Source organism: Suncus etruscus, chromosome 2, assembly GCF_024139225.1.
Source record: "Suncus etruscus isolate mSunEtr1 chromosome 2, mSunEtr1.pri.cur, whole genome shotgun sequence".
Taxonomy (NCBI): domain Eukaryota; kingdom Metazoa; phylum Chordata; class Mammalia; order Eulipotyphla; family Soricidae; genus Suncus; species Suncus etruscus.
Window position 1 is genome coordinate 130,299,522 of NC_064849.1, and position 24,827 is coordinate 130,324,348.

Sequence of the window (24,827 nt, forward strand, 5' to 3'; positions counted from 1 at the left end):
AGGTCTGACCCTTTCCCCATGCCGCAAACATTCTACTGTTGGCCAAAAGTTTGTTTCTATTCTAGTGTGTTTATTCCTTCAGAAGAACTTTAGAATAAGCTTAAGTTTCACTTGAAAAGAAAAACAGTTTGGGTTTTGACTAAAGTGTATTAAGGTTATAATTAATTTGAGGAGATAATCTTGCTTATTATTATTTCTTCTAGAAATTTCAGTGTGATCTCTGAGTGTCTTTTACTTTTGTTTTTTATTTTGTTTTTTGGTGGTGCCAGTTTTTTTTTTCTTTTCTTTTCTTTTCTTTTTTCTTTTCTTCTTTCTTTCTTTTTCTTTCTTTCTTTCTTTTCTTTCTTTCTTTCTTTCTTTCTTTCTTTCTTTCTTTCTTTCTTTCTTTCTTTCTTTCTTTCTTTCTTCTTTCTTTCTTTCTTTCTTCTTTCTTCTTTTTTTTTCTTTCTTTCTTTCTTTCTTTCTCTTTCTTTCTTTCTTTCTTTCTTTCTTTTTTTTTCTTTCTTTCTTTCTTTCTTTCTTTCTTCTTTTCTTTCTTTCTTTCTTTCTTTCTTTCTTTCTTTCTTTCTTTTCTTTCTTCTTTCTTTTCTTTTCTTTCTTTCTTTCTTTCTTTCTTTCTTTCTTTCTTTCTTTCTTTCTTTCTTTCTTTCTTTCTTTCTTTCTTTCTTTCTTTCTTTCTTTCTTTCTTTCTTTCTTTCTTCTTTTTCTTTTTCTTTTTCTTTTGGTTTTTGGGTCACACCTGGCAGCACTCAGGGGTTACTCCTGGCTCCACGCTCAGAAATCGCTCCTGGCAGACTCGGGGACCATATGGGATGCGGGGATTTGAACCACTGTCCTTCTGCATGCAAGACAAACACCTTACCTCCATGCTATCTCTCCAGCCCCGTCAGTTTTCATAGATGCATGTTAGTACTTTGTTCCTGAATCACACCCCCGGCCTGGAATGTCCTTCTCATTTAGGATATAGTAAATGCACATGATGGTAGTAGCATGCCTCTCTTATGTCTGCATAGAAGAACTGGAGTGATTCTGACATTGATTTCAACAAATTCTCTTGGGAAAGTTTATACTTTTTTGTTGCCTTAAATCAAAGCATGTAATTGAATCAGGTTGGGAAAATAATGGAAGCAATGAAATAATGGAATTCTGTATATTAGAATTTATCTTTACTATTAATAAATTTTAGTGTTCTGTTAAGGAAAGCAGCCAGTTTTCAGCAGCCACACACAGTAGAGAGACTCCAGTCATCTAAAATTGTAACCTGTGCCTGAAAATTCCTGTTATGCTTGTTCTTCTGTACTTTTTCAGAAGCCCTTTCTTCTGACTGACCTCTTATATATCTTTATCTAAATCTCCGAGTCGTTTTATCTCCCATGCACTTTTTTTCTGAATGGAAATGATCTTGCTCTTTCATATACATGATTTTCGTTCTCTTCCCCTGCTAACCACTGCCCTGAGCTCACTCTAATCTCTTGTATCTTATTGGTGCTTTCTCTTGGCTTATCACCTCTTGTCTTTTTCTTGTAATATTTCATAATGTGACTTTCTCATCTCTCTGATGAGCAAATCAGAGGCTTCTTTGATTGCTGAGTATTGGGATTTCTGGGTATCTCCCTTTAATGAACAGATTTCATTTCTGAGTTGAAATTGCTTATCCTTTTTTTTTTCTTTTTGCCAGTGAAATCATGATAAGATATTGAAAGGAAGGTATAACTGATGTATAGAACTGCACTGGTCAGGGTTGTATGGCATTAAAAAACATGCAATTAGACTCTTTCATAAGTTGTAGTCCTTGTTCATTCAACCAAATAAAACAGTAATATGATCATTATTTTGAATAGATGCAGATTAGATATCCTTGTAATCTGTGTAAAACTTGGAACTGTTTATACAATTTGTTTTCTATTTAAAAATAATCACCAACAGGTCAAGCCAGATCCTGTCTTTGGATAATTAACAGTTTTATTAGCAACTAGGAACATAACTAAAGCAAGCTATTTTTCCTTATTTTTGGAAATGGTGTTCCAAGTTTCCTCTCAGTCATGTCAGACATTTGTTATTGTTCTCCCCCCACTTTTTGGATTCTTTTCCTGAACTTTTTAAAAAAGCATTGTATAGTAGACTTTTTTGGCATGTGACTTGTGTCTGTGTGTGGCATGATGGGGGATGGTGTCAAGGGTGAGAGAAATGGGTGAAGGGGATCTAAGGTACAAAACTCCAGTTTTTTAAAAGAGCAAGAAATCCTCTTCAACAAGTGGTGTTGGCACAACTGGCTAGCCACTTGCAAAAAAGCAAACTTAGACCCCCAACTAACATCATGTACAAAAGTAAAATCCAAATGGATTAAAGACCTGAAACAATAAGGTATATAGAACAACACGTAGGTATAACACTCCATGACATTGAGACTAAAGGCATCTTCAAGGAGGAAACTGCACTCTCCAAACAAGTGAAAGCAGAGATTAACAGATGGGAATATATTAACCTGAGAAGCTTCTGCACCTTGAAGAAAATAGTGCCCAGGATACAAAAGCCACCCACTGATTGGGAGAAACTATTCACCCAATACCCATCAGATAAGGGGTTAATATCCAAAATATACAGGGCACTGACAGAACTCTAAAAAAAAAAAAACAAACCATCTGATTTCATCAAAAAATGGAAAGAATGGACAGACACTCTGATAAAGAAGAAATACAAATGGCCAAAAGGCACATGAAAAGATACTTCATATCACTAATCATCAGGGAGATGCAAATCAAAACAACTATGAGGTACCACCTCACACCACAGAGACTGGCACACATCAGAAAGAATGAGAACAAGCAGTGCTGGCAGGGATGCAGTAAGACAGGAACTCTTATCCATTTAAATAAAAAATATTAATAAAAACTCCAGTTTTAAGATAACTACTTTACAGTGTTTATCAAACTATTTTATAATTACTAGAAAATTTCTGAGAGTAGATCTTAAAATTTTCACCACAAGGAAACACAGGGAAAAAATCCTTTGTGATGTAATATAATGGAGATGGATATTAACTAAACTCAGTCAGCTCACAATGTATTTGCCAAATCATGTTGTCTGCCTTGAAAAAATGCAGTGTTATATTTCAGTTTAGTGCTCAATAAAACCGGAAAGAAAAACGAAAAAAAAATCAAACTATTGAATCTTTTCAGGGCTGCTGTGTGTATGAAAGAGAGAGAGAGAGTGGGGAGAGAGAGACAGGGAGAGAGAGAGGGGGGAGAGAGAGAGAGAGAGAGAGAGAGAGAGAGAGAGAGAGAGAGAGAGAGAGAGAGAGAGAGAGGGAGAGAGAGTTCAATGTCTAAGGTCGCTTTTCCTGTTGTGATAGATTGCCAAATATTATTCAAAGAACCTTTTTTACCCCCTCTCCCCTATTCAAAGAATCTTAGTGGACATGACCATCTGAAAGATGAGTTTGCATGCTGATGTTGTTTTTGAGAATGAGGGCCCTAACTTAACATCCTAATCTCTGTTAAAGACAAATGGATATGTCCTGGAAACCGCAGACTGCTTATTTTTTCCCTAACGAGAGAAAGGTGAGGCAATCTCCAGAGCAGGTCTTTTTTTTTGGGGGGGGGCAGGAAAACCCAGCTGTTTGAGCATACTGGGAGTTCTGGTGCAGCTTCCCCTATTGGTTTCCATTGCACTGCCACTCCCTCAAGTTGGACCTAATAGCCTTTCTTTCTCACTGCATCACCCCGATCTGCTGCTGAAGCTTTTGCAATGCGGTGTGTGTGTGTGTGTGTGTGTGTGTGTGTGTGTGTGTGTGTACTCATGCACCTTCTTACTTTGGCCTCTCAGTGTGGGGGATGGTGTCCAGAGAATACTAGCCTATAGCCAACCTTTCTCCCTCCTTTCCTCCTTGCTTTTTAACACACACACACACACACACACACACACACCCCTCTTCTTCCTTCTCTTCTTCATTAATTTCCTTCCTCTTTTCTACCTTTTTTCCTTCCTTCCCTCCTTACTTTTCTTCTTCCTTCCCTCCCTCTTTCTTTCTTCTCCCCTTTTCCTTCCTTCCTTCCTTCCTTCCTTCCTTCCTTCCTTCCTTCCTTCCTTCCTTCCTTCCTTCCTTCCTCCTTCCTTCCTTCCTTCCTTCCTTCCTTCCTCCCTTCCTCCCTCTCTCCCTCCCTCCCTCCCTCCTTCCCTCCTTCCTTCCTTCCTTCCTTCCTTCCTTCCTTCCTTCCTTCCTTCCTTCCTTCCTTCCTTCCTTCCTTCCTTCCTTCCTTCTTCCTTCCTTCCTCCCTCTCTCCCTCCCTCCCTCCATCCCTCCCTCCCCCCCTCCTTCCTCCTTCCTTCCTTCCTTCCTTCCTTCCTTCCTTCCTTCCTTCCTTCCTTCCTTCCTTCCTTCCTTCCTTCCTTCCTTCCTTCCTTCCTTCCTTCCTTCCTTTGTTCCTTCGTAGGACTTTTGTGCCAACCAGAAATTCTCAATAGAAAGCATGGGGTCAAGCAGGATTGGAACAGATATTAGTAAATTCGTTAGAAAAGATAAGTAGCAGTTGGAAAACAGTGGTGTAAGAAGTGTTGGATCATGAGGTACTTTAGGTAAGGCATCGTTTGTGACTATTTCACAAACATTTGTGACTATTTCCTGCTAATGCCATGCAGGGTTTGGCCAGAGTTAAGAAAAAGTATTTTGAACCTTTGTACTGTGGCAATACAGTGGAGGAACAACCTAAGCCATAGTGTTCATCACCAGAACTCAGACAAAGTTGAGGATAACAGATTCGAACCCTTCTGCAGAGCTGGTGAGTTTTCTCAAGGAGCTCTTCCCTAGGTCCCAAAATTTAGCTTTCAAAACAGAATCAATCATGCATCTCTGACCTCCATTCATCACAGGGCATCTGTCTCCCTGTGTTGTAAAGTGCTGTGGTTGGAAGGGAAGATCCGTTGTGTTGGATTTCAGCTACACAAAATAAACATAACAAACAATACTATTTTGGGACAAGGGCCTGTCTGTGGTTTATCAGGGTCAAAATGAGGTAGAGTGACAATGCCTTTTTCATCTTTCTTTTCCAGGGACAGACCATGGTCCATGCCACGTTTGACAAAAATGTTTATCTTCCCAAAGATGCCGAATTTTACTTTATTTATAACGGAGCCCATCAGCGGCACATTGCTATCGCTGAGCGTGCTGAGGACAATGTCCTGCAGTCCTGGATTCCAGGTGAGTGGCCCTCTGGGGAATACTGTCCACATGCACCTTCCTTCTGGTGCAAGAGGTTGGAGGGAATGGGTGGTGGGGAGCTGGCAGGGTGCTGGCTACACAACTGGGGTGCTGCTCATATTTCCCATTGTGTCTGCAGCACCCCAGCAGAACTGGGTCCATCTAGGCTGGAGGTGGTTCTGTGTGGTCAGCCCAGTGGCTGAGACAGCAGGTGTCAGAATCCCCCCACTGGAGCTCTGGACCCCAGGCAGACTTGGGCAGAGTGAGCCACAGAGAAACAGCAGCCTTCTTTCTTTCCTCTCCACTCACCTTTCTGCTGGTGGCTTTGGTGGCTAAAGCTCCTTCTGTAGCTCATCTGTCTCTCTAGACTCTTCCTTGTCACTGCTTCCAGAATTTTCTCTCATCCACCCCTCTAAAATATTCATTTATTTGATTCTTATTTGATTCTCCCCAATGTCCTCTTCAGTTATCATGGTAGCAGGGGACAAAGGAATGAGTGCTTCATGCTAACCTACTGTTGTGAATCAATAGCCCTTCTCAGGTACAATTGTCCCTGTTCTGTTACTATGGGGGTTGTGGACCATGTACATGAACCTTTAGTTGCCAACCTGATGGCAGGATTACAATGTAATTACCTGCAAGAGAGGTCGGGTTTTGTGGTTCTTGTTTGGGTTTTTCCAAATTATGGGACTTTCAGACTTTAAGAATATATTTTCTGGGAAACCTTTAGGTTTTCTTTTGGATAAAATTGGTCTCATTTTGAAAGCAAAAGCTGTTTCTAAGCGTTTCTGTAGTTATCTTACATGGGGAAAGAAGGTGGGCATTAAAAATACAAACAGCACACACATTGTGAGCATTTCAGAGCTGTGCAGTGACCCCCTCAGCCCTGCCTGATTTGGTCACTGAATTAATCTGGCATCTAATTTCTGAGGCTGTGGGCAATTTTAAGCACTTCTCTCTCTCTGGCCCAGGAACTCTGGTCCTTACAAAACAGAAAAGTGAAATTTAACCGATGGCCCCTCAGAGCCTTTGTCTCCTTAGTGCCTGTCTGTTGGTTTTGGCATTTGAATTATCTTTCATGGTTGCAATTCCACCTTTTCTCAGTTTTCTTTTTTTTATCAAGCCTCTTAGAAGAATTGAAATAGCAACAAAAATGCCATTCTTCATAGCAAATCTTGTCTGTTTGCTTATACTTATAGGGCTAGCTCTCCTTGCCGCTTCTGCTTTTTTAAAGGAGCTTGCTAATCACCCCAAACCTGAAACCTACCCTGGGGCGGATTTTTGCCTTCTTTTTCTTTTCTTTTTTAAAAATATAATTTGGGGTTTGGGGTCACACTCAGCAATGCTTAGGGTTTATTCCTGGCTCTGCCCTCAGAAGTCACTCCTTGTGGGGCTCAAGGGACCAAATGGGATGCCAGAGAAAAACCTGGGCATGGCATGTATAAGGCAAGCCTTACCCACGGAAATATCTCTCCAATTCCCTTGCCTTTTTTCTAACACACTCCCTGGATGCAGACAGCCATCCCCAATTCCATACCTTCAATGTCTCTGATCACTGCTTTCTCTGCTTAAACTTTGTGAAAGCAAGTAGATTCTGTAGTGTTTCTTGAATGTGCTTTACCAGGGGATGGAGGGAGGGTCTGCAACATCTCAGTCGCCCTCTCTGAATGGAACAGTGAATGTGGAGGTCTGGCTTTGGAGAATTAAGCCAAGCAGGAACAACTTGGCTCCGGATATCTTTTGCCTCTGGGATAGCAGTAGCTGAATGTTACTTTTATTTCTCCCCAGTGTTCATTATCATAATAAAGGTTCTCACTTCTAAAAATTTTGCCACAGGCAGCATAAAAATGCTCTTGCGTTGACATGTTCCCACTTGGGCAAAATGACTGAGGAACATAAGGAGCCAGGGACAGATGGTGGGATCAGGTGGCCACGCACCTGAATATGAAAGTATTCAGACCACATTATTATTATTATTATTATTATTATTATTATTATTATTATTGGTTTTTGGGGGTCACACCCGGCAGTGCTCAGGCGTTACTCCTGGCTCCACGCTCAGAAATCACTCCTGACTTGCTCGGGGGACCATATGGGATGCCGGGATTTGAACCAATGACCTTCTGCTTGAAAGGCAAATGCCTTACCTCATGCTATCTCTCTGGTCTCTCTTTTTTTTTTTTTTTTTTTTTTTTTGGTTTCTGGGTCACACCCAGCAGCGCTCAGGGGTTCCTCCTGGCTCTACGCTCAGAAATCGCTCCTGGCAGGCTCAGGATGCTGGGACTCAAACCGCTGACCTTCTGCATGCAAGGCAAACGCCTTACCTCATGCTATCTCTCTGGCCCCCACATTCACATTACTTTTTAAAAAAATCATTATTATTTTTATTTTTTGGTTTGCACCCAGCAGCACTCAGGGATTACTCCTGGCTCTGCCCTTAGAAATTGTTTCTGGCAGGCTCAGGGATCAAACTCTGGTCAGTCCAGGTCTGCCACATTGCCACATGAAAGGCAAATGCCCTATCACTGTGCTATCACTTCGCCCCACACTTTCACATTCTTGGGGTGGGCCAGTGTGCAACTTGCAGTGATCTTTCACTGAGCTGAGCTATCTTCAGTCTTCCTCCCTGTCTGTATTCCCAAAGGCTCTATCTCATAAAATAAATATGCATAAGTGGCTTAGGAGAAAAGGGCAGAGAAGAGGACAGGTAGGCCATTAAGACATTACACTTAAGTTCAGAGGTTGGGGTAGACACAGAAGATAAGGATCTGTCAGAAACAGCTTTGGTGATGTTAGGAGATAGAACACTACAGCTAAGAGAAATTGTATTAAATCAGATTCTAAACTAGGAGTAACTGGAGGTGATAAATAGCTGTCTTTGCTCTTAGGGCTGCTCAGTCTTTGAAACTCATTGTTTGCAATCCCAATCAAACTGTATTCCACATAGTTGCTAAACTTCTTTTGGTGGGAGGAGAAATTGGACTCTGGAAACCATATATGATGCCTAAGATAGAACTTGGGTTGGCCATATGCAAAGCAAGTGTCTTACCCACTGTGCTACCTCTCTGACCCTTTGGTGAACTTTTTGTTGTCTTGTTCAGGCCATGGATGTCAAGAGACAGTGACGGTGTCTGTGTGCCTCTGCTCAGAAGGTTACTCTCCAGTAACCATGGGCTCCAGCTCAGTGACTTATGTAGACAACATGGCTTGCAGGCTGGCCCGGTTGCTGGTCACTCAGGCTGATCGCCTCACTACCGGGAGCCATCAGAGTCTGCTGACACCATTTGCTCTGCCAGCAGGAGCACTGCCTGCATTGGACGAGGAGTTGGTGCTGGCTCTGGCTCATCTGGAATTGCCGCAAGGGTGGACTGTCTTGGGAAATTCTTCACTTGAAGGTGAGTCTTCTCTAGGAAGTACAAAAGATCTCAGAACATGTTTTACAATGTATTGTTATTTTTTATTGTTATTGTTTTGTGTTTTGAGCCTTATCAGGAGATGCTCAGAGTTACTCCTGACTCTGTAACCAGGAATTATTCCTGGCTGTGCTCAGGAGAGCATATGGGGTGACAGGAATGGAACCAAGGTCAGCTGCATACCAGGCAAATATCATCTGTACTACCACTCTGACTATACAATGCATCATTCTCTGCTTCAACGATGTGATTTCCTGCCAACTCTGGATCTGAGTTGTGCTCTGATATGCCTAGATCCCACTAATTACTGAACCCTGAGTCTATGGGCTGTTCAGAACTGCTCTGCAATAGGAGGTGACTAAAAGCACCAATGAATGTAAATGTTCTCAGCAATGTTGACATTTTGTTTTATTTTTTATTGAGATTTTGTGAATTGCAATACCATTAATAATGGTTTCTCATGAACCTAATTTCAACAGCACACCAGTTTTACCTACTTCCCACTCCCAGGACCCCAACTTTCTTTTCTCTTAACTCTACCTCCCAACTCAGTTGTGTGGGATAAAAGCTCAGGTTAAAACCAGGGTACAGAGATGATGGATCCTGACACTCCCACCCCCAAATGCATCAGCAATATAATATAGCACCATTTCTTTTTGCAAAGGCATACTAAAAAGGGGGGAATTTTACATATAAAAACAAGTTCTTATCTACTAGGGATAAGAACTCATACATTTTACAATACAGGGGCATCTCCCACCTTGAACATATGTCATGTGGTCCTAATTTAGACTCCATGGAATTAGACAGCGACTATCCAACCTTGAACCCTTGATCTCAGACATAGATCTGACACTGTTCTCTGCAACAGCTCCAGGAACCAAACTCCCTCTGGGACATTCTTTTTTTTTTTTTTTTTGGTTTTTGGGCCACACCCAGCAGTGCTCAGGGGTTACTCCTGGCTGTCTGCTCAGAAATAGCTCCTGGCAGGCACGGGGGACCATATGGGACACTGGGATTCGAACCAAACACCTTTAGTCCTGGATCAGCTGCTTGCAAAGGCAAACACTGCTGTGCTATCTCTCTGGGCCCTCTGGGACATTCTTAATACTACTCTGACACCAACATGTGCCAGTTTTGATATGACATCCTGACAATGAGAAAATGGCAACAACTTGGTATAAGAGCAGGTTGTTATACCTCACTACCTAACAATAAAATGAAATTAGAAGACATTTCATCCTTTGATCTGTGCAAAAGCCAAGATAGCTAACTATAGAAGATTGACTGTGACAACCATGTCTGGGCAGAACTTATGCTGGGACCAATAAAAAAAAACTCAAGTCTAGGCTTTGGCCTATGATCTATACAACAACCAAAATTTCTAATTCCAGAGGTCTGGCTGAGACAACTGCAACTGAGCAGAACTTTTAGAAACACAATGAGACTCTATCCTAGGCTTTGTACTAGGATTGGTGCAAAAACCAAGACCACCAACTACAGAAGACTGGTTAAATCTGTCCTTTATTTCTGATGGAAATTTTTGCTGGGTGAAATATTTTTAATTGTAGGTTTTTTCTTTCAGCACTTTGATCATATCATCCTAGTCCTTTCTGGCCTTACAAAGTTTCTATTGAAAAGTATTCACATAGTCTGTGGAACTTAAATAATAAATTGCCTTCTCTTTGTTATTATTAATATATCTCTTTAACTTTTGGAAATTTAATTATAATATGGATACTAGGAACTGAAGATATACTTAGATATACTTACATATCCAGATTATGAAAATTTTCTCCCACCATTTTTTTTCTTTTTTTTTGGTTTTTGGGCCACACCCAGTGATGCTCAGGGGTTACTCCTGGCTGTATGCTCAGAAATTGCTCCTGGCTTGGGGAACCATATGGGATGTTGAGGGATCAAACCACGGTTCATTCTAGGCTAGAATGGGCAAGGAAGACTTCTTGCCGCTTGCACCACTGCTCTGCCCTGCAGTTTCTTTAAATAATTAATAGTAGAGTCAGTCGGATTGGCACCTTTGACCTCTGTCTAGCAGAGAATGAGATAAATACATAAGTATGGTCTAAGCTTTAGGGTCATTTGAACAGTCATGGCTGAGCTCACAGACTGAGCATTTATTCAATATAATATCTCTCTCTAGCCCTGGTTCCCAACATCTGAGCCATTATCTAAAGTCAATCAGATTGGCATCTTCAACTTTCATTCAGCAGTGGTCAGTTGCAGTGAATGAGACAAACAAACATATAAGGAGACAGACAAACATCCATGGACTGTCCAAGCTCTAGCTTGCCTGGTCAGCCATGAGTGATTTCACAGGCTGGCTCTTTATTCAATATCATATTGCTCCCTTATCCCATGGGGCCCCCAACAGGCGAGCCATTGTTGACAGAGATATTAAGGACAGTTAGTGAACATATCAATATCCAATAGGGATATGAAGATCAGAGGCTTTGTATTTTACATAGCAGTCAGAAGGTACCCTTAAAATATACAGTTTTGACAGTTTCCTATTATATTTTTGCCCATATAATACCTGCATCTGAAAGGACCTAAACAGTCTTATTCTTTACTTTCTTACTCCAGTTTTGCAGCCAGCAGATATTTATCTAGTCTATTTTTTTCCTAGTACGTTATTTTTTCATTTTTACACATCTTTTGCATTCTAATATTTAAACTATCTTACTAGGGGCTCTTCAATCCTTGGATGTTCTATTTTTTAAGGAAATGAATGCCCCATGTCATTATTTAAGTTGACATAGGCACAAAGGACAGTTAGTAAACACATTGGAAGTCAATGATGGCAGTTTTCTATTCTATTTTTGTCTTGAAAGTTAGGTGCTACATGTGGGATCCAAATCTTTATCTATTCAGGAATAAACTGGGAGTTGGGGATTCCTTGCTGATGACATGAAGCAGTGTTGGAGGTATGAAATAACTTCCAACCTGAAATAACCTGAAAATAACTTTTAGCCCTTTTACATCCACTTTTATGTGGTTATTTTCCCATTTACCCAGCATGTAAGAGTCATTTAGCTAGTTTCTAGAATTCACAGAGAAACTTGTTCTTTGAACAGAATCATATTTGGTGCCTTTGTAGAAAGAAACTCAGTAGTTTATTTTTAAAAATATTTTTAATTTAAAGTATTGTGATTTACAAGGTTATACATAGTTATGTTTTAAATATACAATGTTTCAGCACCAGGTCCACCATCAGTATCAATCTCTCTCAATCAATGTTCTCAGAATTCATTCCATACTTCCTCATTGCTCATCAGAACAGACACCATTTAAAGTTTTATTTTTAATGTTTGGGTCTTATTATTTCATTGTTGATAACTCCATGGTTTGAATATTTAGTTCTGTCCTTCCTCAACACCACCAATTGACCTGAGTCCTCTTGGCCACTGTCCCCTGTTTTTTCACATATGTCTTTCCTCCACTCAATTTATTTTCTTTCAGGAGTTTCTAAACGATCTACTCCTTTAGTATAATTTTATATAAGCAATCAATATTTTTCTAGTGTAGAATTTTAAAGTTTTTCTTGTTTTGAAGGTGTAAATTATAATAACAAAGTTAGAAACCAAGGAATGGGGCCTACTTCCATATAAAGTAGAAAACAGGTTCTTTTCTAGTAATTATTTATTCAAATACTTATTCAAAATCTATACAAAGCTTCATTCTTCACAGGGAAAGTCTTACATTATATAATGCAGTCCTCATTATTCCTCTTGTACAGGCATGGATACTGTTGGGAAGTCCTGAGATCCTGAAAAGGGCCAGAATCAGAGCAAAGTGTTATAAAGAAAAGCAGAGCCTTCTCTTGAACTTGTACTTTACCCATCATTATTCTCAATGCCACTTCATTATGTGTCCTAGGGAAGGGAAATATCCAGGATTTTATTTTAATTTTATGCCATGAATAAAATTGGGTTTCTATTTCATAAAAATTAGCCCATTTCTTTTTATTAAATTGCTTCTATGATAAAAGGTTTTGCATGGTCTCAGTCCCAAATTTACAGTAAAACTTTTAGTAATACAATTCAGAGAAGTTTGCTAATTAATCTTTTTGATTGTTTTTGCTTGTTCTTTTCTCAGAGGGTGGCATACTTTGGATTATTTGGTTAGAAGGATAACAAAATTCTGTTTTGTTCTCATTTGAGTTGGAAAATATTCCTGCTCAGATAATGAATTTGAATATTTTCCTGCTCAACCACATCACTTCCCTTATGTTCCCAGGAGTTGGGTGGCTAAAAGCAGCAAGCTAGTCATCATCAACAGTGAGGCTGTCACTAAATCAAGAGCCTAATGAAGCTACAGATGCCATGTCAGAGAAAACATGTCATAATTCCTTCCCAAAAACCCTTTAAGAAATGAGAAACTTATCCTTCAACCGATGTGCTGGGTAGTTTATCTTGGTAACACTTTCTGATTTTATAAATAAACCTATTTATTCATATAAATCTCCTTTAAAGACTACCTGTCATATATATTGATACTTAAAAATCAATAGGTTAAACAATTGGAAGAGTCAAGGTTATTTTTTGCCAAAATATAGTTATCATGCAAAACGAATTTTGACTTTTCTGCAGTTCTCCAGGTGAAATTAGTTTTATGTTCAAAGATTATCTTCTAGACAGATTAAATTGATCTGTTATTTTTGTAAATACAACAAAATATTTTCCTCCAAGCTAAGATATATTTGGTGTATAATGTTGCATTCAGTTAGATGTACACAATGTTGACTAGTGTATTTATAAATTGTAAAACTATAGCATTAGTTATACAAAACTTCCAGTCCATAAGTTCTCTTTATTAAGGGCATCAAAATAAGTTAAAATGAACCAAAGGCAGGGCCAGAGAGATAGCACAGCGATAGGGCATTTGCCTTGCATGCAGAAGGATGGTGTTTCGAATCCCACATGGTCCCCCAAGCCTGTCGGGGCAATTTCTGAGCATAGAGCCTGGAGTAGTCCCTGAGCACTGCTGGGTATGACCCAAGAACCAAAAAAAAAAAAAAAAAAAAGAACCAAAGGCACCAAAATTAATAGAATTGATAAGGTAAATTTATTAAGATCTCAAATAGAGCAAAGCTTTGCATTATGTTCCTTATCAAATTTAAAGGATTAAATTATCAATTCAAATATTAATTTTTCCCTCTATTTTCATGGAATATGATAGATATTTAAGGTCAGTTAAAATTTGCTTCGTCATTTTGTTTTTATAGCAATGGGAATCAAATCCAGGCCCTCACAATGTGAGACTTGGGTTCTACCACTGAGTTATTTTCCTGACCCAAGGCAGCTGAGATTTTGTAACCTTTCTTGCAAGGCTATCATGGATATAATGTTAAATGCAACTGATATATAAAGAGAAACAGCTTCTTATTATGTGGATGTCTGATTGGTTTGGAGAATTGTCCCCTAAAGAGCAGCAATTGTTTGAACTGGTACACTGAAAGTAGCTTAGAGAATTTATTATTTTATTTATTTACTCCAAAGAGATATAGTGGATTTAAACTTGAGTTCATAAATTAGAGAGGTGATTTATTATTGGCAAATTATATGTTGTAAGGGCAAATCCAAGTGGCAAGTGTCTGGACAAAACAAGCACAGTGTAACGAATGGAAAAATAGAAATCTTGTCCTGGACCATAGGTTTAAAAGCTGGGTAGAAGAATAAAATACAATATCATTACTAAGAAGTGTAGTTAGTATGATGCCTGCTTTATTAATAGGATCTCCATAAAATAACTCCCTTAGCAGGAGGACATTTTGCTATGCATAAATATTAATGGTGGAAAGGAAAGCAATGAAGAGGGTACAAAGGACTTTAGAAGAATAGGGGCTACTCAACAACAGTTAAAAGGTGCCTTGATAGCTTGATGTTCTTTTAAGGCATTTAAAGAGTAGTTTTTGTACTGCTTCTTATCTGCAAGAAACTGCATTTACACGAGAATTAACCTTTCATTATAAAAGACTCAGTGGAAAATACCAAATTTTTGTGACATCTACATCTTGTTTTTAAGTCACAGGCCCAGAACCATTACCCTTTTTCCTAGGCAACAGGAGAAGGGAATGTATGGGCCAGCACTGTTTGACAGAGGAAAATATTTGTTTATCTTTCTTTGAATAGAGGAAAGAGATCTGAAACCAGTAAGAAGCAAGATTTATTTTACGCTTGAAATGGAGCTTGGCTTGTACTTGCTATCCTTGAATAAAATTTCTTGATGGTAGAAGTAGAAAGAAAATTGAGGAGAGGCTCAGGAACAAGCATCCTACCCCTTCACCCCTCCCCAGGTCTTTTCAGCAATGGGAGATGGCATGTTTGAATTATAAGACTCTGCTTGCTGGCCTGAAGATATGGGAGAAATGTCAGCTTTGTTTTTTCTGCCCCAGAGCTTTGTACTATACAGCAAGTTTGAAATTACATCACCAAGGCTCCTACTGGTGGATAGAAAAAACCGTCAAGGACAGAATTATTACAAAATACAAGTTTCCCATTAAAAAATTTCTGTGGAGCTTTTGAAATCAATGCATAATGGTGGTAGCAATTATTCTAAGGCTTTTATGCATTTTTTTCTTGGGAAATATCAACCTGTTTAAAGCCATACTCAATTTACTTTCTGTCCTGTTAATAGGAAAATATCTCCACACTTTGTTTATCTAACATTTTAATCTGGTTGCTTGTCCTTCAGTTGCTAAGGTAACTCACTGGATGAAGACTAGTGGTGGAGAGAATGTCCCTTAAATTAGATCCTATGGTAAATAGTTAAAGTGTTTCATAGTTTTTGCCCACTTAAGTGAGCAAAAATTTGGATTAAATTTTTTTTAGACTACCAAAATATCTTTTAACTTTCTCCCATGTCTGGCTTAACTTTAAATTATCTTTTTGGGAAGGGTTTGAGGTCATACTCCCTGGTGCTCAGGAATCACTCTGGCTTTAATTTTCTAACACTGCCCTAAATGTGTTTCCCTAAGGATTCAGGACAGTGGAGGTTTTTTTTTTTTTTGTTTTGTTTTTTTTTTTTAATAATTTTTATTGTGATCAAAGTGAATTACAAGTCTTTTACAGTAATATTTAAGGTACATAGTGAAAAGAACTAGGGCCATTCCCACCACCAGTGTAGGACAATGGAGGTTTTGAAATTTACTCCTGGTTCACCATGTCTCATCCCTGCTTCTCTCCTCTGGCAAGCTTTCAAACACCATTGAAGAATATGTCTTTGCTCTGATCGCCTAGCCAGAACATTTGATAGCACCCAGGAGGCTAAAGTTGAACCCAGGAGGCTAAAGTTGGATCCTAAGAGTACCGTAGCAAAAATGTGAATCCTTTGGAGGTACTGTTGATTTCATAGGTATTGAAAGTTGATGGATGTCCTTGTGTTATTTTATTAAAAAATTAGAAAACATTGTTTTTTTACACTACCAGTGCTTGTTGTTAGAAGAAAAGGCTGACAGTTGAAAAAGATTAGGGTGTGTTATGGAAAAAGTGACCCACTGTAGCTCTTTTGCAAGGTCACTTTTACTTGCCCCTGTGGACTTTACAAGGCCTGTGTTGACTTAAATATAGTCCTTTGAGCAGGAAGCTGTGGAGGTGACACGTTCTCCTTCCCCCAATCTTCTATTATTTCCCCTAGGTTCTAGTTAATATTGTTCTTGTATATCTAACTTTTATTTCTTGCATGTGTAGCTATAGGAGTTTTTGCTTTGTTGGTGTATTTAAGAAAGTGTGTGTGTGTGTGTGTGTGTGTGTGGTGTGATATACATGTGAATGTACTTTTGTGCAGTGACTTGCACTCTCAATATGTTGATTTCTTTAAGTACTATCTTTCAGCTTTTGGACCCCCTCTCAGCTTGTTTTTTTTTGTGTCTTCTAACTTGTCTCCTTTTAAAATGTATTTGGCGCTTTTTATTCTTGTATGAATTCATCTCCACAACTCTTCTGTTGTGCAAGCTATAGTAGAAAGTACAACCCTTAACCCTGCTTAAAAAGGTCTCATATTCTTTTTTTAAGGTGTTTTTTTTTTGTTTTGTTTTGTTTTGTTTTTTGGTCACACTCGGCTCGTGCTCAGGGGTTACTCCTGGCTATCTGCTCAGAAATAGCTCCTGGCAGGCACGGGGGACCATATGGGACACCGGGATTCGAACCAACCACCTTAGGTCCTGGATCGACTGCTTGCAAGGCAAACATCACTGAGCTATCTCTCTGGGCCCATGTCTCATATTCTTAAAGGACTTTCCTACATTTCTTTCTCTCAAAGCTTTAATTTTTATAGTCTTATTTTCATTGTTGGTTATACGTTTTTTTCTGATATATCATTGCCATTGAGGCGAATTCCAGATATCTTTTGTATATCCGGAAGATAAAATAGTTGAGCCTGAATTTTAGAGGTACAAAAATCTGTTTAGATTCTTTTGTTGTTTTGGTTTTTTTTTTTGTTTCTTTTGTTTGTTTTGGGGCCACACCTGGTAGCACTCGGGTAACTCCTGGCTCTGTGCTCTGAGGACCATATGGATACTCGGGGAATCTAACCCACGCCCATCCTAAGTTAGCCACGTGTGCAAGGAAAACTCCCTATTGCTGTGTTACCACTCTGGCTCTGTATTTAGATTAATGTTTAAAGTAATGCATTTAGATCAATGTAGCAGTTACTACATGAGAGAATTGGACAATAGCAGATTTGTGTCAAGCCTCAATTTCTGACCCTATGAAATGGGAATAGATAGAATAGGCCTTAAACTGAAGTGGAACTGTCAGGATACTGTATAAAATTACTTAATGAATGTTAGACACAATGAGCAAAGTAAAAGTAGAGTAACTGGTATGTGGTAAGTTGAAATAACTGGTTGTGATGGTTTTATGTCTTTGCTTTTATTCATACTTAGGATCAGATCCTCTAGATTTCTCATTCATTCCATACTCTCACATAGGTAGGCAACACATTGTATATGAATTTCCATTTTAGTTTATCCCATTGACCTTCCTCTTCTGGTCTCATCAAAGCCTCCTGCGCTATGTGTTCCTGTGTGGAAGAGGCTGAGACTGCTGTACTTACCCACAGAGATGAATATTTACTTGGATGTGTTGACATGGACTTTGGCTATCCAGGTTAGAGCTATGCATGGATGGACCCTGCACAGCCACAGATGTGCAGTGAGTTTCCGGGATGTGCTTAAATTGACATTTTTCCAGTGAGTCATTTCCGAAACATGTGCCTACATGTTTATTACTACTGCCTATTACTAACAAAATTAATTAGCCAGCCATGTATTTGTGTTTGTTGCCCAAACAGAATAGGGCTCAGTAGGGCTGATGGGGCAGATTCATTTATGGAGTAAGATGAAGACCCACTGTGTTGTGGGCTGTCAGATAATAACTTATAAATGAAGGAATGGTGGATGTGATCCGAGACTTGAAGAGACATTAGCAAATGGGACTGGAGATATAGTACAGTGGCAGGGCATTTGACTTATGCACCGCTGACCTGGATTTGGTCCCTGGACCCCATTTAGTCCCCTGAGCCTGCCAGAGTGACCTCTGAGTGCAGAGCCAGAAGCAAACCCTGGCACATAGGGGTGTGTCTCCCAACCCCTGCAAAAAATGTTTAAGCATAGAAACATTAGCAAAGAACAAATGGTCTCTTACACAAGCTGGGAAGGGGTGATGGTCTGACATAATTGCTGCTTATAGCATCTAATGACCTCCTGCTGCCTGGGCCCTGGGCTATAACCCATTTGTCTTAATGGCACATCTGGTGTCTTACACTGATGCAATTACACCCATTCCCAAACAGCTAGTGGCCTAAATGTAGGCTTTTAAATGTAACCAGAGGAAAACAGTTTCCAAATGTACCATGACTGTATATATTGTCTGTGACCATGACTGTATATATAGTGACTGTTATATCAGAAAAACATGTATAACTACTGAGTCTCCCTAATATTGGCCTTTAGCCTTTGGGAACCTTATCTCATAGGCAATTTTATTACATATCCTTGATGATTCTGGGTAACGTGGCAGGAAAATAGCATTTTTTTTCACAGATCAAGCAGGTTAAAACCTGAGCATTAAATGGCCTGCCCAGAACTACATCTCTACAAGTGTTCAAAATTGGTCTTTCAACCCTTTAGTTAGTTCCCGTTGGCACTGAACAGTGCTGTATCTCAAACCTTAATATTTTGTAATGATTCCCACATTGTATAATAATATTCACATTTTCCTGGATTCTGTGAAGGTCATTAATTATATCAATTTTCCCTGCTGAGTTTAGAAAAAAAGAGTATGGCTTCTACCACTAGGCCACACCTGGGGTTGCTCAAGAACCTCAAGGCCTGTATCTAGCAGTGCTCAGTGGACTATAGGTGCCAGGGATTGATCCAACTTCTGAATCTAACTTCTGTGCTATCTTTCTAGTCCCTATCTTTGATGTCTGTTTTATTTGAGTTTTGGATTACACCTGGCTCCATGCTCAGGAGTTGTTCCAGTTGGTATTGAGCAACATTTTTCCGTATCAGGGAAGGTTTTGGGGTCAGCTTCATGGTTTGAGTTTTGGTTAAGATTTTTTTAGTGTTTCAGCTGAGTACTAGGTTCAGGGACAAAAGAAAATATAACCTACTTACACGAATGCAAAATCAACCAAGCTCATCCCAATTTTTAAATATTATAATAACCTGCTCCAGTCATATCCCCTTTTACTTCTTTAGAGGTATTTATGTTGACATTATTAGCATTTGACATCTTGCTCTTTCTCTGTAGTTTTACTCTACATGTATCCCTAATTTCTATTTATTTCTATTTTAGAACTTCCTCTTAATTGAAACACATTCTGTGAGTTCTTTTTGACTAGCTTACTTCAACATTATATTTTTAGTTTTTTTTTTTTGGTGGTCTGTGATTCATTGGTATTGTTATAATATAAGTATGATTATTCTGGTGTGTGTATAATATTTTATTCTGTTGCTAATGAACATTAAGATTACTCCCATTATTGACCATTTTACATATTATGTGATTCCTGCTGTATGTGACATAGTGACACACAAGTATGTGGGAGAAGTGCTCTGTTGTAAGCTGTCTTCACATTTATGATGGTGCCACTGTGTTTGCCAAAGTGGCCCTACCATTTGTATGTCCTCTAGCAGCGATGGAGTTCCTAAGGGCTTGCCTATTTATTTTTCAGCTCTCCAGCCTTGATTTTTTTGCTAGTTTTCAGGTGAAGGCCAGGCTTTGTGTAGTAATCTCAATGGTTGGGATTTGGATTGAACAGTCCCTAAAATCCCTTTCTTTCTGCCAGCCACCAAAGTGTCTGGCTTTTATTGTTCTTTGCTAGATGGAGCCCCAGCAGGGTTGGGGTGTGCTTCCTTTCACATATCCAGGATCACCAATAGACCATGGCAGGATGAATGCTTGTAGAGATCTTGGATCTTTCATGTGGCAGCTCATTTTCATGGGAAAGAAACTGAAGTATGGCAGTGACATGTATGAACTTTGAGTCACTCAGGAGCAGAAGAGCCTCTCTTTGTGCCCTGGGGACATTGTTGATTGAAGGACTTAGTCTGCTTGGATCCTTTTCATGTTGGGATGTCTCTTTAATGATCTCTCCTTCAGGATGTTATAGGTCACACCTTTTAATGTTTGCCATTAGAGAACTTATTAGCAATTCTATTTAGTTACATTAGTTCAAATAATTTTGGGTACCAGCTAAATAAGAAGAGACATATTTTCTACTATTTTTTCACTTGAATTAAACAACACGACCTCTGCCAAACTGAATAACCTCTTTCTACAGCTTGTTTTCTTAACTGCTGTTAAGAATCTGAAACTCTATAACAAGCAGAATTATTTATCTATGTCACCGATGTTTCCTGTTTCAAGCTGTTTGTCTGAATCTGTGTTGTGAACTTGAACACTGAATATGAAGGCTGTCTTAAAATATTTTGGTTAGATTAATTTTTTTATTTTGCTTCCTTCAAACATCAGAAGTGCCTGCATTCCAGCTGGTCAGGAAGTGGGTAGAATCTGAAGAAGGAGGGAAAGACGGTGGCAATAGTGAGGGTAGTGGCTGCAGATTTGCTAGCTTTTTTTTAAACAAATGTGAGGATGAACCAGGTCAGTGCTGACAGAGAACCGTATGCACAAGCCAGCCTGAGTTGTGCTCCTGTAGGAAATGCCTTGGATCCACACTCACATGATCCATCTGGTTGAATCCAGTGAACTCTGCTGTGGAATGGAATCTATGGAAAGCAGAGCCTGTAGTGAGTGCCTCTTAGTGGTTCACACCACAAGTGGCTTTGCCCGTGGTGCTATTTTAAAACAAGAACACAGGGCCAGAGAGATAGTACAGAAGTGAGGCACTTGCCTTGCATATATGCCTGTTGTAGTATCTGCATATATTCCCCGGGTCACCACCAGGGGTCAGTGATGAGCACAGAATCAGGAATAGATTCTGAGCATTATTGCTGTGTGTGTGTGTGTGTGTGAGAGAGAGGGGGGGGGGAGAGAAGAGAGAGAGAAAGAGAGGGAGAAAGAAAGAGAGGAGAAACTCAATTCTTTAATAAGAGTTGAAGACTTATAAATTAGAATTATAAAATAATCATAGAGGTAAGGTGATTGTCTTTCAAGTGGCTAATGTATATTTGTTTTTTGGTATCTCATATGATCCCCTAAGCCCCACCAGGAGTGATATCTGAGAACAGAGCCAGGAGTAAACCCTGAGCAATCAGGTATGGTCCACAAACAAAACCAAAAAGATAAAATAATCAAAGGTGGTGTTCTTTGAATCAACATGGCTCACTTTTGGTGGCAGTGGGAGGTTTCTTAAGCAGTGCTCCTGAAGTCCAAGAGTCATTCCTGGTTATACTTGAGTCAGTCAGGCCAGATATCATCAGATGCTGGTGACTAGCAATGTAATACTGGAGATACCCAGAGCCAACATCCACCCAACACTTCAGGGACCTTCAGAACTATACCCAGTGATACACATGGGACTAGATGGTTCTGGGGTTTGAACCCAGATCTTTGAATAAACTGTTCATTTCCCTTCCCCCAAGAAATGGCTCTTTATCAGCATGGATCTTTTGAAGATATCAAGTGTATTACACAGATGTCTGGCAGTAGTTATGTAGTCTTGTCTGTTTGGGATGTTTTTGGCACTTCAGATAGCACTGAGGGTTTGTACTGCGGCACAAGTGAGTGATGGATGAGGCTCATTTACATATTTGAAGGTCACACTGAATTGATCCCAGGAATCTCAGAGTCTTACATTGTATGGACTTGGGAAATCTATTTATATACCAGCTTCTCATTAAAAGAGATCAGCTCTGAGAACATAGGGTATGTGGTGGCTCCTTTATTATCCTGGACTTTGAGAACCTGCTTTATCTGTGTTGCAGCATTCCCTTTAGTGGAAGTGGACACTATCTGTTTCCAATGGGTGGAGAAAGGCTGATGAGTGGAGCAATGTACAAATCTGCCTCAAACTTCTACTTGCTGCCTGACTTTGGACAAACTCCTTGACCTCTTCTATAAAATTTGGATTTTATACATTTGGATTTTTAATTTTGGATTAGATGAAGGAAATAAATTGAGGTGGGAAATAAGAAGAGGCAGATGGGAAGTAATGGAGTACAGGGTCAAGGATCTTGGATATATCAGTGACTTAGAGGAATGGTACAGTTATATATTGTCAGAAATCATTCTGGGTAAATAGATTTGAAGCAAGTGTTGCCAAAGAGAATTAAGACAATAAAACAAATAAGAGTCAAAAGTATGGGTTCAGGGGGCTCACAGTTTCATGTACTGGGATCCCCAATTGCTTCATGTTGGATATTATTTTAAACCAGAGTCATTAGAAGAATGAGAACAGCATTCTTTGGTCATTGCACAAGTATTCTAATTTATCCTGGATAAACTTTTACAAATCCTAGGGTTTCAGTATATTAGGACAAACATCTTTATAATGGGTTGATGTCAAGGGATGGTTTCTTGGAGAGGAAGACCAGAAATAGAGCAGTCACAGGTCATTTGACAGTGACTTTCCACATCAGTGCCTGCTTTCTGGATATCAGATTTCTTTTTCTGCTCCTTCTGCCATTTTTTTCTCATTCTATCTCATTAATCCTTAGTTTCCAACAACTAAATGGAGTCAATCTGAATGAAAGCAGGAGATTCAAATAAAATATCACTTAAAATGTGTCTGTCAACGAGGCAGGCTGGGAGTTAGAAGTGGATGGGAGAGAACCTGTGGGTACTGGTGGAGGGTAGTTGATACTGGATGTGGGATTGGTGCTGGAATGTTGCATACTTAAAACTCATATATGAATAATTTTGTAAATTATGGTTTTATAATAAACAAAAGCTTTTTTTAGAGAAATAAAAAAATAAAAACTCAACAGCACAGGGGCCACTGGGTCTATACCCATCACTGTTGGCAGGAGTGTGTGGTGGGAGTCAGGTCATGAGATGGCTGGGATAAAGTAGGCCAAATGCTCTACCACCTGAACTCTCTTTCTGGCCCTAGATTCCTCCTACATTCTTCTGTCCAAATACATTGTTACTGCTCAACTATATGAGGCCAACTTTGTAAAGAAAGAGACTAATATCACGTTTTTCTTTCTTTTCAGTTTCACTGTACAGAGAGTCTCTTCTCCACCTAGCAGTGAGATGGGGTTTGGCTAAACTTTCCCAGTTCCTCTTGTGTCTGCCTGGGGGGGTGCAGGCCTTGGATTTACCCAATGAAGAGGGTGCCACACCATTAGACCTAGCTGTCCATGGTGGACACTCTAAGCTGGTTGAAGACATCACAAAGTAAGTTTGGCTACTTGACAGTTTCTCTTAATCTTTTCTGCCAAGAATTAATAAAAGATAGAACCAAACTACAAGCTAATATTGACTTACATTTTACCAGTAGCTCTCATGTGACTAAAAATATTGGAAACATATATTGACATATAAAAATACTATGCAAGTACTAAATATCAGTGTATTTATATACCTTGAACGTCTTAATAGACTATTTTGTTGTTTGTTTCATGCATGGAACTCAATGAAATTATTTATTGTTATAAGGCACACAGGTAGATATTGGAGTAGAAGCTAAACTTCCTGTTATTTTTTCCTTGTTTGGTCAGAAGACCAGCCACCAAGGGAAAGCTCATCCAAAGGGATTATATTTTTGTGTCTAACCACTATTCCACTTTCCCAGGTTATAAGGGAAAGGAAACTCCACTTCCTTTAATTTAGGGGGGAGACCAGTACTAACAGGGACCAGAAGGCTGACTTTACCATGGAAAACATTGTGCCTTTCAAGCTGTGTCCAAAACCAGAAGATAATATTTTTTAAAAAAAATTGATGTTTAATAAATCCATTCATGAAATGGATTAGAAGTAGACTGAAAGCTAACTTTTTGTTTGATTTTTGAGTCACACCCGTTTGATGCTCAGGGGTTACTCCTGGCTATGTGCTTAGAAATTGCCCCTGGCTTGGGGGGACTATATGGGACTCCGGGGGTTCTAACCAAAGTTCGTCCTAAGCTAGCTCTTGCAAGGCAGATGCCTTATACCACCTCTCTGGCCCCTGAAAGTTAACTTTTGACAGTAGAGAGGAGCATACAGTTTTTCACTTCATCATCTTAATGCATAGGCTCAATGACTTGTCACTAGTATACACTATTTTCTGTAAGAGGTTGGGAGATATTTAGAAAAATATCATTGTGTCCTATTATACCTGTTGTGAATATGTTACATATTACAGTAAAAGTAAAAAATAATAGAATGTTAGTCCTCTCTGTAGATATCTTTTTGTCTTTGCTTACAATAAAGATAACATTATTTAATGAAGTATGCCCTATCTATGGTAAAGTACACGTTCAGTAACAAAATGAGGTCATAGACAAGGAGGGATGAGGCTGAGATATGACAGGCAAAGCTCAAAATCTGGGAGAAACCTGTGGGTACTGGACCAAGACTGCTGTGGTTGCTTTCCAGAACCTTACTGCCTTTCTCTCGGGGCTGCTTTAGACTCTTGCTAGAGTATAACCTGTGAGTCATCCAGCATGGTGTGATCTGACATGATGCCCACATACAGCTCATAAAGTGCATAATTGCTCTCAGCCAAAACACAGAAACATAAATTCCATTCAAGAATTTGGTTTGGGCTGATTGTTTCTCTGTTTTCAAGTGTATTCAAGAATAGATTAC

The 24,827-nt window shown here is 39.3% G+C and overlaps 1 protein-coding gene across 1 annotated transcript in view; it reads left to right on the forward strand.

The window, feature by feature from the left end:
* ARHGEF28 (Rho guanine nucleotide exchange factor 28) overlaps positions 1-24,827 on the forward strand; it is a 291,674-nt gene that overhangs the window by 53,747 nt on the left and 213,100 nt on the right. The window contains exons 2-4 of the mRNA XM_049768833.1: positions 5,050-5,197; positions 8,299-8,592; positions 23,252-23,435. Of these exons, the coding sequence (XP_049624790.1) occupies positions 5,050-5,197; positions 8,299-8,592; positions 23,252-23,435 (626 nt within the window). The remainder of the gene's footprint in view (positions 1-5,049; positions 5,198-8,298; positions 8,593-23,251; positions 23,436-24,827) is intronic.